This window comes from Prionailurus viverrinus, chromosome B1, assembly GCF_022837055.1.
Source record: "Prionailurus viverrinus isolate Anna chromosome B1, UM_Priviv_1.0, whole genome shotgun sequence".
NCBI lineage: Eukaryota > Metazoa > Chordata > Mammalia > Carnivora > Felidae > Prionailurus > Prionailurus viverrinus.
Window position 1 is genome coordinate 165,207,607 of NC_062564.1, and position 18,098 is coordinate 165,225,704.

Sequence of the window (18,098 nt, forward strand, 5' to 3'; positions counted from 1 at the left end):
TGCTAGCTTTGTTTCTACTTTCAGTCTACCGTGTAACCTGATTTGTGTTTTTGACATTTTATTTTTAATTGACTTATAATCTGTTTCCTTTCTCTGAGCTTGATCCAAGTACATTATTGTTTTAAACTTTAGCTTGAGCTGTTGTTTATTTTGACTCTTCCCAGGCATCTTTGGTTCTGGCTGACAGGGATAGAATGGGCTTTTCTTTCTTTCTTTTTGAATTGTTAAGAATTCACAGACTTTATTTTTTAGAGCAGTGTCAAATTACAGAAAATTTGAGGAGAAAGTACAAACAGTTCCCATGCACCCCCTTATCCTGCCCCGAGTTTCCCTTATTAACATTTTATATTAATGTGATACAGTTGTTATAAGTGATGAACCTATTTGACACATGGTAATCTCCCCAAATCCATAGTTTACATTAGGGTTCACTCCTTGTGTTGTATATTCTTTGGGTTTTAACAAATATAAGGACATGTTCCCATCATTACAATTTCATACAGAATAGTTTCAGGGCCCTCAAAATCACCTGTGCTCCCCTATTCCCTGCGCTCCCCTGTCCACCTCTGCCTCTGACCCCTGGCAATCATGCGTCTTTTTCCTGCTTCCATACTTTTGCCTTCTCCTTAATGTCATATAGTTGGAATCATGTACCATGTACTTTTTCAGACTGGCTTCTCTCAATAATATGCATTTTGGTTTCCTCTAAAGTCTTTTCTTGGCTTGATCATTCATTCTGTTTTAGCACTGAATACTATTCCCTTGTCCGGATGCACCACAGTTTATTTTTGAAACCTTCACCTACTGAAGGTCATCTTGCTTGCTTCCAAGTTTTGGCATTTAGGAATAAAGCTGCTATGAACTTCCCTATACAGGTTTTTGTAACTCCTTTAGGTAAATACCAACAAGCATGGTTGCTGGGTCATCTGGTAAGAGTATGTTTATTTTTGTAAGAAACCTCTAAACCGTCTTCCAGAGTGCCTGTATCGTTTTGTATATTTCCACCAACGATGAATGAGAGTTCTTGTTGCCCCGCACTCTCACCAGCATTCAGTGTGTCAGCGTTCTGGGTTTTTTGGCCATCCTAGTACGTGTACAGTGGTGGGTCAGTGTTGTTTTAATTTGCATTTCCCTGAAGACCTGTCATACGGAGCATCTTTTAATATGCTTGTTTGTCATCTGTACGTCTTCTTTGTGGAGGGGTCTGTGCAGACATTTGTCCTATTTTTTAATTGGGTTCTTTTCTTTTTCTTCTTTTTCTTTTTTAAATATTTATTTATTTTTGAGAGAGAGACAGCGTGTGAGCAGGGGAGGAGCAGAGAGAGAGGGGGACACAGAATCGGAAGCAGGCTCCAGGCTCTGAGCTGTCAGCACAGAGCCTGACACGGGGATCGAACTCCTGAACTGTGAGATCATGACCTGAGCCGTAGTCAGATGCTTACTTAACCAACTGAGCCACCCAGGCACTCCTAATTGGGTTATTTTCTTTTTGACTTTTAAGAATTCTTTTTTTAAGAGAATTTTTTATTTTTTTATTTTATTATTTTAAAAAATATTTTATTTATTAATTAATGTTTGTTTATATTTTGAGAGAAAGAGACAGCAGGGTAGGGGCAGAGAGAGAGGGAGACACAGAATCTGAATGAGGCTTCAGGCTCTGAGCTGTCAGCACAGAGCCCGATGCTGGGCTTGAACTCACAGATCATGAGATCATGACCTGAGCCGAAGTCAGACGCTCAACCGACTGAGCCACCCAGGCGCCCTTGAAATATTTTATTTATTTTTGAGAGAGAGACAGAGTATGAGTGGAGAGGGGCAGAGAGTGAGGGAGACACAGCATCCAAAGCAGTCTCCAGGCTCTGAGCTGTCAGCCCATAGTTCAATGCGGGGCTCAAACTCATGAACCATGAGATCATGACCTGAGCTGAAGTTGGACGCTTAACCGACTGAGCCACTCAGGTGCCTGTAAGAGAATTTTTTTTAATGTTTAATTATTTTTGAGAGAGAGTGAGCAGGGGAGGGGCAGAGAGAGGGGGACAGAGATCTGAAGTGGGCTGTCTGTGGTGACAGCCGAGAGCCCAACACGGGCCTCAAACTCATGAACTGTGAGATGGTGTTTTGAGCCAAAGTCGGTTGCTCAACTGACTGAGCCACACAGGCACCCCAAGAATTCTTTATATATTTTGGATGGCAGTCATTTATCAGATGTGTTTTATAAAGATTTTCTCCCAATCTGTGCCTTGTCTTTTCATTCTCTTTATAGTGTCATTTGTAGAGCTGAAGTTATTAATTTTATAAAGCTCAATTTATCAAATTTTCTTTCGTGGCTTCTATTTTGGTGTTATATCTAAAAAGTCATTGCCAAACCCAAGAATACCTGGCTTTTCTCCTATATTATATTCTGGGAATTTTATAGTTTTCCATTTCATTTTTAAATCTGTAATCCATTTTGAGTTAATTTCTGTGAAAGGTGTCAGTTCTGTGTTTAGAAGATTCTTCTTCCTTTTCTTTTTCTTTTTCTTCTGCCTGTGGATTTCCAGTTATTCCAGCACCATTTGTGGAAAAACCTCCTTTTCCCATTGATTGCCTTTGCTTCTTTGTCAAAGATCATTTGTGGGTTTATTCCTGGGTTCTCTGTCCTATTCCTCTGATCTATTTTTTTTTTTTTTTTTTCACTAGTACCACATTGTCTCTTTTACTGTAGCTTTAAAGTGAGTCTTGAAGTCAGGCAGTGTAAGTTCTCCAGTTTTGTTCTCTTTCAGTATTGTGTTGGCTATGCTGGGTCATTTGCCTCTCCATATAAACTTTAGAATCAGCTTGTTGATATCCACAAAAGAACTTGTTGGGATAGACTTGCTTTTTTAAACTAGAATTTTGGTCTTGCTTTTTAAATTCAGAGCTATTTTATATATTTGTTCTTGTTCCAATGCCATTTGCGTGATACTTTTTTTTTTTTTTTTTTTTTTTTTTGCTGGGGATGGTGGGTGATCACCAACATTTTTATTGTTGGCCAGTGTAAGTAATAATAGTAAGCAGTTGTACAAAACTTTGTTATATTTCTGCATTTCTATACATGAATATATGCACATGCAAATAAAAGATTGTGACTAAAGTAGGAATTTTTACCCCTAAAGACCTGTTCTTGGGATAAGGGTGCTATAGGTATTTTTTCACAGACTCCACTGGGATCTTTTTTTTTTTTTATTTTTTTTCAACGTTTTTTATTTATTTTTGGGACAGAGAGAGACAGAGCATGAACGGGGGAGGGGCAGAGAGAGAGGGAGACACAGAATCGGAAACAGGCTCCAGGCTCCGAGCCATCAGCCCAGAGCCTGACGCGGGGCTCGAACTCACGGACCGTGAGATCGTGACCTGGCTGAAGTCGGATGCCCAACTGACTGCGCCACCCAGGCGCCCCATCCACTGGGTTCTTTTTAAACTACATCTACCCGCCCCTACCTGTCCCTGTTGGAACCATCCCAGTTGTTGAGAATCACTCTGTATTTTGAGTCATGTTACTGTTTAGAGTGCTGTGCATTAGAGCACAGTGGAGGCAGGTTAAAAAAAAAAAAAAAAAAAAAGGCTGAGAATTGCTGCTATCAAGTAACAAAACCAAACATGTCTCCCATTAAGGCTTGTCTGCTCTCTTTGCCTGAATTTAAGTTTATTTTACAAGGGTATAGGAGTCTTAACATGAAAAAAAGAATTGTTTTAGTAAATATGCTAGTGCAGTGCTATATAGAATAAGCTGTCCAAAAATGCCATATTTATTTTTTTATTTGTGCTTTATCTAAAAGAAAGAATAGGCATGCTAGCTTCTATTGCTATATTTTAATTATTCAGGTCGTGGCTTTATTCTTATTATTAGCAGTTAGAGTTTAGTAGATTTATATTCCAAGGATGTTTGATATGACATTGGGTTTCTACAATTTGTAATTCAGTGCCTACATTGTGTTACGAATTATGCTCTAACGGTTATGTCTTCATTCTCTCATAAGCTTACATAAATTTTTCAAAATTTTATGGTAACATGTAGGGAAATATTGTTTTACATTATGAAATATTTAACTCAAGCAGTCAGGGGGTATCAAGTTAATCTAGTTATGTGGAAACTGGTCTTTTCCCCTTGCCTGGAGCAATCACCTCTGTTTCTTCTCCGTTAGCAAAATAGGAGAGAAATTCACACATCTTTACCAAAGGTGAAACATTAGTGAAACACAAACTGGTGGGCTGGGAAACCACTTTGATAAGTGTCATCTAATTTTTACTTGTTTAAAAAAGTATTAGTGAGATTAAATATTGTAACTTGTTTGTTCATATCTTTTGTCTATAGTTTTTGGTTTGGGGGTGAGGGTCTTTTTCCAGCTGACGCCATTAGAGCTTTGTAGATGGAGATAAAAGTGATGAACTCTGTGTTTGTTCTATGCTGCAAATATTCTTTCTGCCTTTTTATTTTATTTTGGTTTTATATACTGTCTTATGACCTTTTTTGCACTCAACTCTGTATGTTGAGTGTTTTCCTGTGCCATTCAGGTTTTTGTTGTTTTGTTGTTGGTTTTTTTGTTGTTGTTAAGAGAGAAAGAGAACAAGTGGGGAAGGGGAAGAGAGGGGCAGAGAGAGAATCTTAAGCAGGCTCTACGTTCAGTGCAGAGCCCGATGTGGAGCTCAATCCCACGACTCTGGGATCGTGACCTGAGCTGAAATCAAGAGTTGGGTGCTCAACCGAGTCACCCAGGCACACCCCCATTCAGTACTTTTGATGATGTCATTTCAGTGGTCTATAGAACGTTCTGTTTATTAGATTATAATTTATTTTGCCGGTCCCCTCATATCAACATTAGAATGTTTTGTGGCCTGGAATTTCAATCAGTAGATCTATTAAGTGTTACTTTTGGGTATTAATTAATTCAACAAACATTCATGAATACTTATTAAGAAATATAATTGAAATTAATTTGATTTAAAACATTTTTCATAAAAATTGGATTTTTTTTCAAACTTGAAATATTTTTGTTTTGGAAGCTAGTGCAGATATTTGGAACAGAATAGAAGATAAGTGCAGATATTCCTAAAATTTTTGGCTTTATTGGCAAATTTCTTAAAATATGCAGTTTTGATATGTAGTGATCATTTATGCTTAATTTATGTTTATGCTTTTTAGGAAGTATAGCAAAGTAAAATGTGAGAAGTTATTTTAATTAAAGTTTTTTTTTCTTTTTTAAAGAAACGATTCAAATAATGTCATTTAAGAAGTTTATACCTCATCAAAGTCTAGAAATTAAGTACCAGGCCCATTACAAGGCTGATTCTTTGGTTACATTTATTGTAAAGTTAAAGACAAAAAAACTTTGTAACTCTTTTATGATCTTATGAATCTTATTTTGAGACTTACAAATCTTAAAAAAAAAAGATATATCCTGTAACAACTACTTTAAGTCAAAATCTTGAAAATGTTTTTGTTTTTATGTCTAAAATGTAAATTAAACTTCAGGAAACTCTCTGAGTAGTTTTTTATTGTTGTTGTTGATTTTTGTTTAATTTTTACTATTTTATGATTACCTAAAGTTTTCCAACATAACATGGATATAAAATATAGAGTACTCTTAATGATCCAAAATGATTTCTTTTAAGATCACCATTTTTCACAATAACGTTTGTTAACAGAGCCTCTTCTTTATAATACACAATGTTGGATCATGAAACAGAGTAAACAAACAGGTCATTGTTTAAAATAAATAGTGTGTACTGTGTTCAAAGGACTGTGAATTTTTGTTTTGAATTGTTCTTATTATATAATTTTAGTTCTAGATTACAATACATATTATATTTTAATTTGATGTGACACAAAGATAATTTAGTTTTAAGTGCAGTATTAAAAATTTGTAATATTCTTTACTTTTTAATATATAAGCATCACATGGGACTGATTTTTAATCTTGGAGGAAAAAAGTCTGTTTTGTGGGGAAAATAAATAAATAAATAAATAAATAAATAAATAAATAAAGATAATAACTAGGGCATGAACAGAAGCCAAGTGTTTGGAAATTCTGTCTTTCAAAAATATTTTTTTCTTAATTTGCAGTTATTTTTTCTGAAGTAACTGCTGTAACCTGACTCTATATTGCTTTCTAGAACATTCTTTTGGAGTTATCACAGGTCACTTTTATATATCTTGGCACACTATGGTAGAATAGGTTTGTTTTTTTTTAACAGAACAATTTGTGAGTTTGGAGAGTATATATTTATAATAAGTTTTTTAATCTTTATTTTTAAGAGAGAGAGACAGAGAGTAAGCAGGGGAGTAGGGGCAGAGAAAGAGGGAGATACAGAATCCGAAGCAGGCCCCAGGCTCTGAGCTGTCAGCACAGAGCCTGACATGGGGCTCGAACTCATGAACCATGACCTGAGCTGAAGTCAGATGCTAAAGTGACCGAACCACCCAGAGAATAAACTTACTGTCCCATAGTTATGCACACACACCTAGGAATTCAGCATTTGAATAATTGTGTTCTTCCCTTTGCAAGGTAGGGTTTGCTTTTGCGACAGCACACGAAAGAGTATTACCTAGAGGTCAGGTCGAGGTAGAGAAGTACCAGCTTGCAGGTTTTTCAGTGAATACTCTAGACCACAGAGGATGACATAAGCTGAAGTTCGAGGCTGGAAGGGTCTGTATTATGCAGGTGGCTGGAAGAGCAAGGTGACCGGATAAACTGTAGATACGAAGCCGGGTAGATCGCCCAGGCAGTCAAGAGAACAAAACCTGTGTAGATAAAAAGCATGTAGCAGTCAGTAGTGCTCTTTGTGTGCCACAGCTGGTGCAGCGGACTGTTTGCCAGGCACTGGGACAGCCCTATCTGAGCAAACGGCACCACCGCCCTCTGAATGATTCTAATGAAAATCCTACAAGTCACTGTTAATGCCATTCTTTCACCTTGATGCCAAATTCACTAACATATGATAGATGGGAAGTCCTTTCCTTCTCTCCTGTGCTCTTTCATCCTCTTAGTCCAAGCCGGGATCATCTCGGCTGGATCTGTGTGGTGGCTTCCCTGATTCTGCCTCTGCCCTCTTTCAGTCCATTCTCCAGAGGAGCCAGAGAGATCTTTTAAGAGAAGCCGGGTCCTATCCCTCCCAAGTTAATACTTCCCATTGAATTTTAATTTCATTTAGAATAAAATCTGACTTTGCTACAAAGTTCTAAGTCCCTGACTAATGATTTTGACCTCATCTCAGATTGCCCTTCACCTCTGCTTCCAAGCATCCTTTGAGTTCCCGCCACACTGGTCTTCTTTTTGTTTATCAAACATACACACTCAAGTTAGCACTTTTCCTGGTGCTTTGCCTTGCTGCCTCTTTTTCATCATCTAGATCTGAGTTCAATGTTGCTTCTTCAATGAGGGCTTTCCTTTTTTTTTTTTTTTTTTTTAAAGTTTATCAATTTTTTGAGAGCGAGAGGGGAGTGAGCATGCCTAAGTGGGGGAGAGGTGAGGGGTGGGGGTGGAGAATCCCAAGCAGGCTGTACACGGTCAGCGTGAAGCCTGATGCAGGGCTTGAACTCATGAACCAGGAGATCATGACCTGAGCCAAAGGCCGTCACTTAACTGACTGAGCCACCCAGGCACGCCAGTGAGGCCTTTCCTGGGCGTGCTTTCCATGATAGTATCTATCAGTGCCCTAACCGATCCCTGTTTCATTTAATCACATCTGTTTTATTTCCTTCATTGCTCACAACGGTGTTTAGAATTCATTCATTCATTCAGTGCATATTTATTGTACCCAGTATATGCTAGGCATTGTTCTGAGTACTTGGGATTCATCAATGAACAAAAAAGACAAAAGAAAAACCCTGTTCTTATGAAATTCACATTAGTAGGGTCAAGAGAAAAACAGTACATAATAAATAACACATAACTAAATTATAGTTGGGCCATTTGTTAGAATGTAGCAAGTGTAATAGACAAAAATAGAGCATGATAATCCAGATGGGGAGATCTGGATGGGTTTTAGGGGCAGAGTGTATATTAAATAGGGTGGTTGTGGTAGGTCTCATTGTGTTGATAATTAAAGTAGAGTTCTTTTGTTTCTTTTGTTTTTAGCTTCAGCACCAGTCAGCAAAGTGAATAAGTACTGTGCTTCTTCCAACTTTCATTCCACTTTGGGAAAAAAGAATATCATCATGTCAAGCATTACGATTGACCCAGATGTCAAGCCTGGTGAATATGTCATCAAGAGCCTCTTTGCAGAATTTGCTGTTCAAGCTGAAAAGAAAATTGAAGTTGTAATGGCTGAACCCTTGGTGAGTAGAGCTGACCTATAAATCTGAAATATTTTCTTGACTTTTGTATTAACCATTCTAATAACAAAATTTCCAAAGGAAATAATGTACTTGAGAAAAAAAAATTAAAGGAAGCCAATCTGAAAAGGCTACATACTGTATAGTTCCAACTATATGACATCCTTCAAAAGGCAAAATTTAGGGAGACAATAAAAAGACCAGGGGGCCAGGGATTGTGGGTGGAGGAGCAAAAAGGCACAACACAGAGGATTTTTGGGGCAGTGAAAGTACGCTGTGTGATACTACAGTGCTGGATACATGTCATCGTACATTGTCCATAGCCACAGAATGCACAGCACCAAGAGTGCTCTGTCATGTAGGTTATGGAATTTGGATGATTAGGAAGTGTCACCCTGGGTACATCACTAGTAACAAATGTAATACTCTGGTGCAAGTGTGGAATGGGGTGTATGGGAAATCTGTCCCTTCCACTCAGTTTTGCTGTGAACATGAAACTGCTCTAAAAAAATAGTCTTTAAAAGACAATTAAGGGATAGGCTAGTCAAGTGGTGATCTAGAAAGCCGTAATGACTTTAGAATCCACCTTAGTATGTTACTGCGGGTTACCAAAGAACAAAAATGGATTTCACCAAGTGGGAATTGTTGAGACAGATAAAACGTAAGAGCAAATAAAGGAGAACCTAGAATATTCTGCAAGTTGATGACGTGGCAGTCACCAAACTTACAATAAACCAGTAAATTTATTTTTAGACATATAGTGCATGAAGCATACTTAAACGGTGTGGGAAGCTCCATGTGATTAGAGCTTATGGTAAGGAGGAAGGAAGAGAAAGACTGAAAGCAAACGTTTGAGTCAGATTCTAGAGAGTGGTGAAGGTTGTTGCGATAGATAATTCAGTCGTTGGACCCTAGGAGAGAGAAGAGATTGAAGGCAGAGAGTTAAGGGGGGCCTGGCTGGCTCAGTTGGTAGAGCACGCAACTCTTGATCTTGGGGTTGTGAGTTTGAGCCCCTCGTTGGGTGGAGAGATTACTTTAAAATCTTTAAAGGCAGAGACTACTATTTAGCTGTTGTATATAATTCAGGCTGGAATGAAAAGAGGCTTGAACTAGAGCATTAACAATGGCAGTGGTTGCAGAGGAAAGTAAGGTAAATGATGAAATCAGTAGGAGTTGGCAGTTAAATAGGAGTAGATGTTTTTGAGTGAAAGTAAAGGTTAAAATTTCTTTGAAGTGTTAGAAGAGATGATGTTAGGTAAAGAACATGAGAATATTATGGGGGTAGAAAAGGGGAATGAGATAATTTTTCTTTTGTGTATGGTAAGGTCAAGATCCTGGAAATCTAAACAATGTGGATTTATTTGATTGGTACCTGGGAATTCTTTGTTGGTGACCAGAGATGGGGACCAGAAATAGAGATTTTTGGCATCATCTACATTAGGGTGATAAAGCCAGAAGAGCAGATTACAATATCAAGGAAAAGAGTATGTGCAATGGCATTATTATTGTCAAATGATATAGAGAGACAGAGTACAGGGAACACTGAGAGAAGTTATTGGACCTAGGAATTAAGCAGCCTGAGAACAATTTTAGTAGGGTGATACAACTTTAGGAAATAACTTCCGGAGTTTGAAGGGGCTGAATGTGTAATGTATCAAGATCCCAGTGTAGGTTAGAAGCGAGATGATCACAATGAAGATAAAGGTAGGGGATGTAACAGCTGAAATGTATTTATTCCTTATACAGCTGGGTTAGGGCTCAGTATTCACCAGTGATTTGAGACCCCAGAGAGTTTGTTACTTCTCCGAAGCTCAAAGCCAGAATGAGGAGTTAGGTACACTAATGGCTTGAAAGCCTGTAAGCTTACTCATTCTGCTGTACTTCCTGGGAAGGAAGGAAGGGAGGAAAGGAACAGAAGAGAGAATAGGTGGTGACCTAAGAAAGGTGGGAAATTGGAAGTATTGTTATGTGCTCATTTTCTTACTGAAGTGTTGGACCTCACGTTGCTAAGATTGCGAAGGTTTGTGGGTGGGTACGTGCATGCCTGTGAGCAGTTTCTTGCTGTCACTAAGTAGGAAAAAAACTGTGAAGAAAGCATCTATGCACAAATGTATATGAGGTCTAATAAATAATAATATGTAAAAGATCATTAGCCAAAATGTATGTTTTAAAACATACATTAAATCCTTCCATAGTTGCTTCCTATGTAACAAAATAAGGATTTTGTTTTTATCAGTGCATATATATTTTAGAGCATGTGTGTGAAGTTCTGCCTTAAAAATAAGATTACAAGGACTTGTAGATATGAGTTAATGGTTATGAGGTTGGATTATAAATGTGCTTAATCTATAAAGTATTATTTTCTTTATCAGTGGTCTGTTCATTACGTGATCATGTACTATACTAGCCTGCTTAGCCAGCATACAGTAAGAAAGGGAGCCACTTTTTAAAAAATACACATTACAAAAAGTTTATGGATCATGGTGACTAGTTGATACTACTATTTTATAAAATTGAAGTTTCCTAAGGGTAGAACTTATGTGGTCTCACCAAAAAAGGAGGGGGTGGAGATCGGGTAGATAATATAAAGTGATGGACGTGTTAATCAAGTCAGTGGTGGGAATCCTTCCACAGTGTGTACATATATCAAGTCATCACAATGTACACTTTTTTAAGTTGATTTATTTATTTTGAGAGAGAGAGAGGCAGCACAAGTGGGGAGGGGCAGAGAGAGAGAGGGAGACAGAGACTCCCAAGCAGACTTCACAGTGTCTATGTGGAGCCTGATGTGGGTCTTGAACCCATGAAACCGTGAGATCATGACCTGAGCCAAAACCAAGAGTCAGACACTTAATCCACTGAGCCACACAGGTGCCCCACATTGTACACTTTAAATACGTTACACTTGCGTTTGTCAGTTCTATCTGAATAAATCTGAAAAGAGAAAAATGTTTATGAAGAATTTCAAGTTTGTATAAAAGTAGGGATTATAGTGTAGTGAACCCTTGGAACCCATTGCCTGGCTTCAGCAACTTTATTTTTTCTTTCTTTTCTTTTCTTCTCTTTCTTTCAAGATTTTATTTTTTAAGTAATCTCTACGCCTGACGTGGAGCTGGAACTCATAACCCTGATATCAAGAGTCGTACCTTCCACCAACTGAGCCAGCCAGATACCCCTGGCTTCAGCAACTTTAAATTCATATGGTTTTTTTTTTTGTAAACACTTTACCTGTTTTATAAAATATTTCATAAATAACAACATGTGGTGTGGTCCTGCTGGATCTCAAATGTTATTCTTAAAGGAATTTTAATTTTGAAATACAAAGTTCTTGAAAGTAAAAGCCTTGAAAGTGAAGTTGCCTAATTTGACTGAGTTTATAAAGTAGTAACTTATATATCTTCCTCCTTCCTTTTTCTTCCAATGCCATTGTCCCTTTCCTAGCTCAGGGTCAAGTTCATGCATTCTAGATCATTGCAGTAACCAGTAGATAAGTGGTTTATCACCTTGCCATTTTTTTTTCTTCTCACCAGACTTTGCTTCATCCAAAACATAAATATTATCACCTTTTCCCTTTAAAAACCTTGCTCACTTTTCATTGCTATGGAATGAATTCCAGTTCTTGGTGGGCCATTCCAACCTCTTCATAGTCTTGTTATGGTTTGTATAATGTCTCATGATTCTCCTATCCTGACGTATGCTATGACACTTCATGTATCCTCTGTGTGTTCTTTTGTCCTGGTCTGTTTTTTTTCTCTCAATCAAAAATACTATTAGCCCTTCTGTATTTTAAGCCTCTACTCGTCCTTCTAAACTTCCCACGTGTTCCCCTCTTACATAGTGATTGTCTTCAAGCTGTGCGAATCTCTGCTTTATCATAATAATTTTTCATGCTCCTAGATTCTGATATTGTCATCTTTTAATTGCTTACATGTTTATCTCCTCTGATGTGACCCACTTGATACCATGAGCCGGGTCTCACTGGCCTTTCCATCTCCAGCTCCTCCTGTGATGGTAAATGCTTAGTAAAGATTTGTATTTTAAGTTGCCCTTAGCCCTAAAAGACATTGTTGTGGGGTGCCCTTTGTTCTTCGAACAAAACATAATGTCATTGTTCCAGCTAGAGCTTTTAATAGTTCTTTCAGAATAGTCTGATACTGACTATATTTTATTCTGTAATTTAGTAGCTAATTTCAGAGACATCTGCTATGTAATCTGAGATGATAAAATTTGGGGAAGAGTGGTGAGGATTCCTCAAAATAGATGTTTCTACCCCACCATTGTACTTAGAAGACGTATTCCCTGCTACTTACTCTTCCTGACATACCAGGAAAACCCCCAGTGTTGTGGGCTGTAGTAGCTAAGGACGAATGCTACCTAGCATCAAGATGAGACAGCGATACATTTAATCCAATACTGTGACAGTGTTTGTGTTACAGCTTCAGATTTGTTTATTGCGATTTCGTTCCTTTTGAAATTTGTCCAGTGTGTTTTTTTGGCAATAAACAACCATCCAAGATGACTCTCTTGAGTTCTTGAATGAAACTCTTGCAGGGTCACTCACTTTAAAGAAACTAGTAATCCATGGATTGTTACCTAAAAGGAGACTAGCATGTCTCATGGTCAGTCCGATAGTAAGTTACATAAAAACTTAGATGCATGTATGTGGATGGATTTTGCCAAAAGAATTAATCTACCACTAAAATGAGAATGCTGGCCTTTTCATTCTCATATTAGAGGCCATAATAAAATAAAGAGACCAAAGATTCGAAGATTAGCGGAGCTTGATTTTTAGCCACAACTTTATTTTCATTTTAGGGGGAAGATTGGGGAAGGAAGGGCAATCACTAATTGAAATTGCAGCTTGCAAATTACAATTCAATACCTTCGGTCTCTTTCTGCCTAAAAGGAAGTGGATCAATCCTGGGTAATGATCCAGGTACATTCCACCTTCTCTGTTAATCGTTTAGATGGTCCGGCGACTAGATAAAAAGATAAGAAAAAAAGGCTTTCACCAACCACCTCTCATCTAGACTTTATGTATCTGGTTTAGGCCCAGCATTTTTACAACTCTGCAATTTTTGCTGTTTTTTGAGAACATTAAATACATATATGTAATCTCTGTATGTATATTTTGAAGTTTTTTCTCCCCGTGTGATCTGTTTCCTCCAAAAGTTTTGCCTTCTCGTGACATGTAAGTCTGTTGTAACATGTTGTGCTTTACAACTGAGGCACTAAACAGACTGGAAGCCCTGTGTACTGGGAGGGGCCTTTTGGACTGTGGTCTTCGGTGTGTAATCATCTGAATGCATCGTCAATGTCAGATCTTTTTCTGGGGTTTGTCAGAGTCCAGTACCACAAATGGCAGGGTTTAGGCATAGTCGCTAATGTTCTGGGGACTTAGAGGCAGAAGATAGTGTTTCTTATATTTGGTATATAAATTTTTACTGGAGCTGCTTGTCTTCAGTGTGATACCTTGTCTTCAACTATAGCATCCACCAGTCAGCATTTCTGTTTTGCTCTCTCCCCACAAGGACAGCCCCTCTGTGGAAAGGTGGAGGGAGGACGGTCATCCTGCTGGGCAGAGCCGGTGAAGGGAATGAAGAGGGGGGAGGGTGCTCAGTCTTTCTTAATCCTCCAACCAGCCCTCTTGTTTTTAACTTCACCTTTACTCCCACTTTCAGAGTCCTGAAGTTCTCCAAAACCTTTGGGAGTTGCAAAGTATTGACTGGATTATCTTCCCTTTGCTCTGTGTGGCAAGCTCACTCACTCACTTTCCTCTTGCTGTGACTGAAATGTCATCTCCTCAGTCGTCCTTCTATCTAAAATCTCAACGCCCATCGCAGCCTCCTATCTCGAAATCTAAGATAATAGATATTTTAGTTGCTCTCTCGTTAGATTTTTGGCTTTGTGAGGACGGGGATTGTTTTCCCGTTTGCTCATGGTTGTGTCTCCAGAGCTTGGCATACTGCACACTCAGGAAATAATTTCAGTGAATGAGTGATGGCTGCATGGATGCATAGCCATCTGACTTCCCGTTGCCTACCGAGGACTCGCTCTTACTGGGGTGGGATGTGTTAGTTGGGCATTTCCGTCTGCTCTTTACCTCCTCTCCCATTCTCGCTGCCCTTTTGGTTTTTAAGTCTTGTAAAATTCTTTTACTGCTGTCTTGATCAGTTTTCGGAGAGAATGGAGGCTGTGTGTGTGTGTGTGTGTGTGTGTGTGTGTGTTCACCGTGCTCTGTTTAGTTGCAGATTATTGAGCTATTTCAGTATCCTTGTTATGCTACCAAAGTCTTTTCAGTAAACACCCTTGATTTTCCTGGAAGCTACATGTTGCTCTTGGTACTCTATACATACCCTAGTTGAAGAATCAAATTAGAACATAAAGGAAGATGAGCCTTAGGATCATTATTAGTTTTTATGTTATTATGAAATAATGACATAAGTGGAAATAGTTCTAAATTTTGCATAATGAAAGTCATGATTCTTCTACTCTGGATCAAGATAAACACTGTCTCCAGGTTTTAGCCCATCATTTTCCATGTCTGTAGCACCTGCCGCTTTTTTTGTTAAGCACAAATGGGAGATTTTATCTATCTATCTATCTATCTATCTATCTCAACATATATCAACAAGCAGAATCATGTTGCTTGTATATATGTGTGTGTGTGTGTGTGTGTGTTTTTAGTTCTTAGATATTTTTAACAGTATAAATTAGAGATTGTTCTATATTAGCTCATATAAATTTGTCTCATTCTTTTTGGTAGTTGAATATTAGTATAATAAAAGAATGTACCATAATTTTTTTTTTTTTTTTACTAGTCTCTATTGATAGGTAGTTTGGGAGTTACCCAGATTTGGGGCTACTGTGGAAAAAAAAAAGCCCTGGTAAATGTTCTTGTGCAAAAGTTTTGCATGCATGTATCTGGGAATATAGAAAGTAATTTCTGTTCTTTTTAGTTGTTATAATGGGTGATATGCTATAAACATTGTTAAATGGTTCATTGTTTCAAAATCTCATATTGAAAGACACTACAACTGCTTGAGCGATGATGAGGGCATCCTCAATCACACTGTCATTAAATTGAGAGGTTAGTACAGAGTTCTTGATTAGTAATTGGTATTTAGTGCAGCACACTTATATTTTTGTACTTACGGTAACATGAGTATCCTTTTACATTCAAAAATCATTTCTGAGTTCTTATTATGGAAAAATAGTCCACCTCCATTTCCTTTTAGGGAAAGCTCAGTGAGGATGTCAAATCTGTAGAAATCTTTGAGGGAGCATGAGTTTATTGAGAAATAAATTATGTTACATATAAAACAGCACTGTAAGTGTTTCTGAAAAGCTTACTTCTCTCTTTTATTCGGCTTGGCCATTACTCTATTGCATAAACATGCTCTGTGAGTAATAAACGACTTCGACCAGCAGTCCTCAAAATACTACCAAAGACCTTTAGACTTATATAACAGGGGATCAAATGAGTGAAAAGAAGCTGCTTATTGTCACCCCCAACCCCTCATCTTAAATAAACAGTTCACGTTAGGAGAGTAAAGTCCCTTTGGCTCACTATTTTTTCAAACTTGTAGATCCTTTCAGAAACAGTGTTCTATGGAACTTGCTATGGGACTTAGTGTTTTCCTTCAATTTTAGAGCCAATTGGGCATATATATTGCTGTGCCGAATCATATTGCTTGTAAATGATAGGTACCTTGGTTTAAGAAATACAAAACTTGTTCTGCAAGATAACTACCCAAGTGTGCTTATCCTTCGAAGGCCCAAGTGCCAAGGACATATAAAAAAAAAAAAATCTATCCCTTTGAGAAACTAAATTGCCATGGAATTCAGGTGCTCAGTTTTTTTTTTTTTTAATTTTTTTTTTTTAACATTTATTTATTTTTGAGACAGAGAGAGAGAGCATGAACAGGGGAGGGTCAGAGAAAGAGGGAGACACAGAATCTGAAACAGGCTCCAGGCTCTGAGCTGTCAGCACAGAGCCCGATGCGGGGCTCGAACCCACAGACTGTGAGATCATGACCTGAACCGAAGTCGGACGCTCAACCGACTGAGCCACCCAGGCGCCCCTCAGGTGCTCAGTTTTTAAGAGTCTCTTATGCTTTGGCTCTCTCCCACACTAACCTCTTTTTTTTTTTTTTTTTCCCTTCCCCTCCCCCATGGGTTTCTGTTAAGTTTCTCAGGATCCACATAGGAGTGAAAACATATGGTATCTGTCTTTCTCTGTATGGCTTATTTCACTTAGCATCATGAATGGATAAAGAAATTATGGTTTATATACACAATGTTATTCTGTTTCTTATTACTGGTGTGTGGTATATATATTTCTAGAGCTTTAAATGTATTTATATGTATATACCACCATGTATACATTTTATCCTTTTATAAGTGTATTGTATCTGTTATTCTCTAATTTATATTAATACACTGAGAAAATTTTCCCAGTCTACAAGTTTATTTCTACCTGTGTGATACTCTAATGTGTAGCTACACCATGATTTTTTTTTACTCGAATTCGTTGTACTTTGATGTTGCTTCTTATTTTTAAAAATTTTTTTTAAACATTTATTTATTATTGAGAGACAGAGCGTGAGCGGGGGAGGGGCAGAGAGAGAGGGAGACACGGAATCCGAAGCAGGCTCCAGGCTCTGAGCTGTCAGCACAGAGCCGGACGTGGGGCTCGAACTCAAAAACAGTGAGATCATGACCTGAGCCGAAGTCAGACACTTAACCGACGGAGTCACCCAGGCACCCCGTGTTGCTTCTTATTTTTAACTGCTTAGTTAAGGTCCTTCTGTATATCTTTTGTAAATGTGGACACCTTTTTCTCCCCTGGGACATATTCTTTCCTTGGATCAAAGAGGAAATCAAACCTGAAAAGATGTTTTTATGAGTTTCTCCAGAGAAACAGAAGCAATAGGGTGTATATGTTTCTAAAAAGAAATTTATTACAAGGAATTGGCTCGCGTGGTTCTGGAGGCTGAGAAGTCCCAAGATCTGGAGTGGGTGAGCTGAGGACCGAGGGGAGCTGCTGATATAAGTTCCAGTCTGAAAGCTGCTCCGAGACAAACCCATGTTTCAGTTTGAGGTGTCCCAGCTCAGGGCAGGCAGGCAGGAGGAGTTCTTACTCTAGAAGAGTCCACCTATTCATGCTCGCCTTCAACTGATTGGATGAGGCCCACTCACGTTAGGGAGTCTCAGTCTACCTGCTTTCAGGTCACTCTACCAGTTCACTCTGCCAATTCACATATTAATCTCTTCCCCAAAACATCCTCACAGACACACCCAGAAAATGTTTGACCAAATATCTGGGCACCCTGTGACATAAAATTAATCATCACCGTGTCCAGTACCCATCAAAATTTTTATCTGTCTAGGATTTTCTTTGCTCACCCTCCTCTCAACTCATTGCAAGGTCGCATCATAACCCATTCCTTCACTCCTTTGTTTTCTACTGGGTGGAGTCCACTTTATGTACCGATGGCAGTCTTTCTATACTAACTCTAGACAGTGATCTGGAGGGATCCCTTTTGGGTCATCTCTTCATATAAGCAAGAAAGAGTAGGCATTCAGGTGAGAGAGGGTTGGAGGACTTTACTGTAAGTTTTGTCCCCCAGACCCAGTTCTGGCTGAAGGGTAAAGGGTCTAAGCTTTCCACAGTGAGTCCTCTGAGCCCTCTTTGGTTCACAGATGCTGCTTGCTCATAATAGGAACTCAGTATTTGTTTTTTTAGTAAACAAATTAATAGAACAAATGGAAAAAAAAAAAGATTGCAACACTGTTGTGCACT

General features: G+C 38.4%; 1 protein-coding gene across 8 annotated transcripts in view; it reads left to right on the forward strand.

The window, feature by feature from the left end:
* Nucleotides 1-18,098, forward strand: part of FRYL (FRY like transcription coactivator) — a 307,431-nt gene that overhangs the window by 149,477 nt on the left and 139,856 nt on the right. For 7 of the 8 annotated variants that reach the window (XR_007151586.1, XM_047856238.1, XM_047856241.1 and 4 more), the window contains one exon: nt 8,097-8,296. Coding sequence is in view for 7 of the 8 variants with exons in the window: in XM_047856238.1 (XP_047712194.1) it covers nt 8,177-8,296 (120 nt within the window). In the remaining variant the exon portion in view is untranslated. Of the gene's footprint in view, nt 1-2,740; nt 2,746-8,096; nt 8,297-18,098 lie in introns of those variants that run through there. The other variant, XM_047856240.1, reaches the window with a different exon arrangement.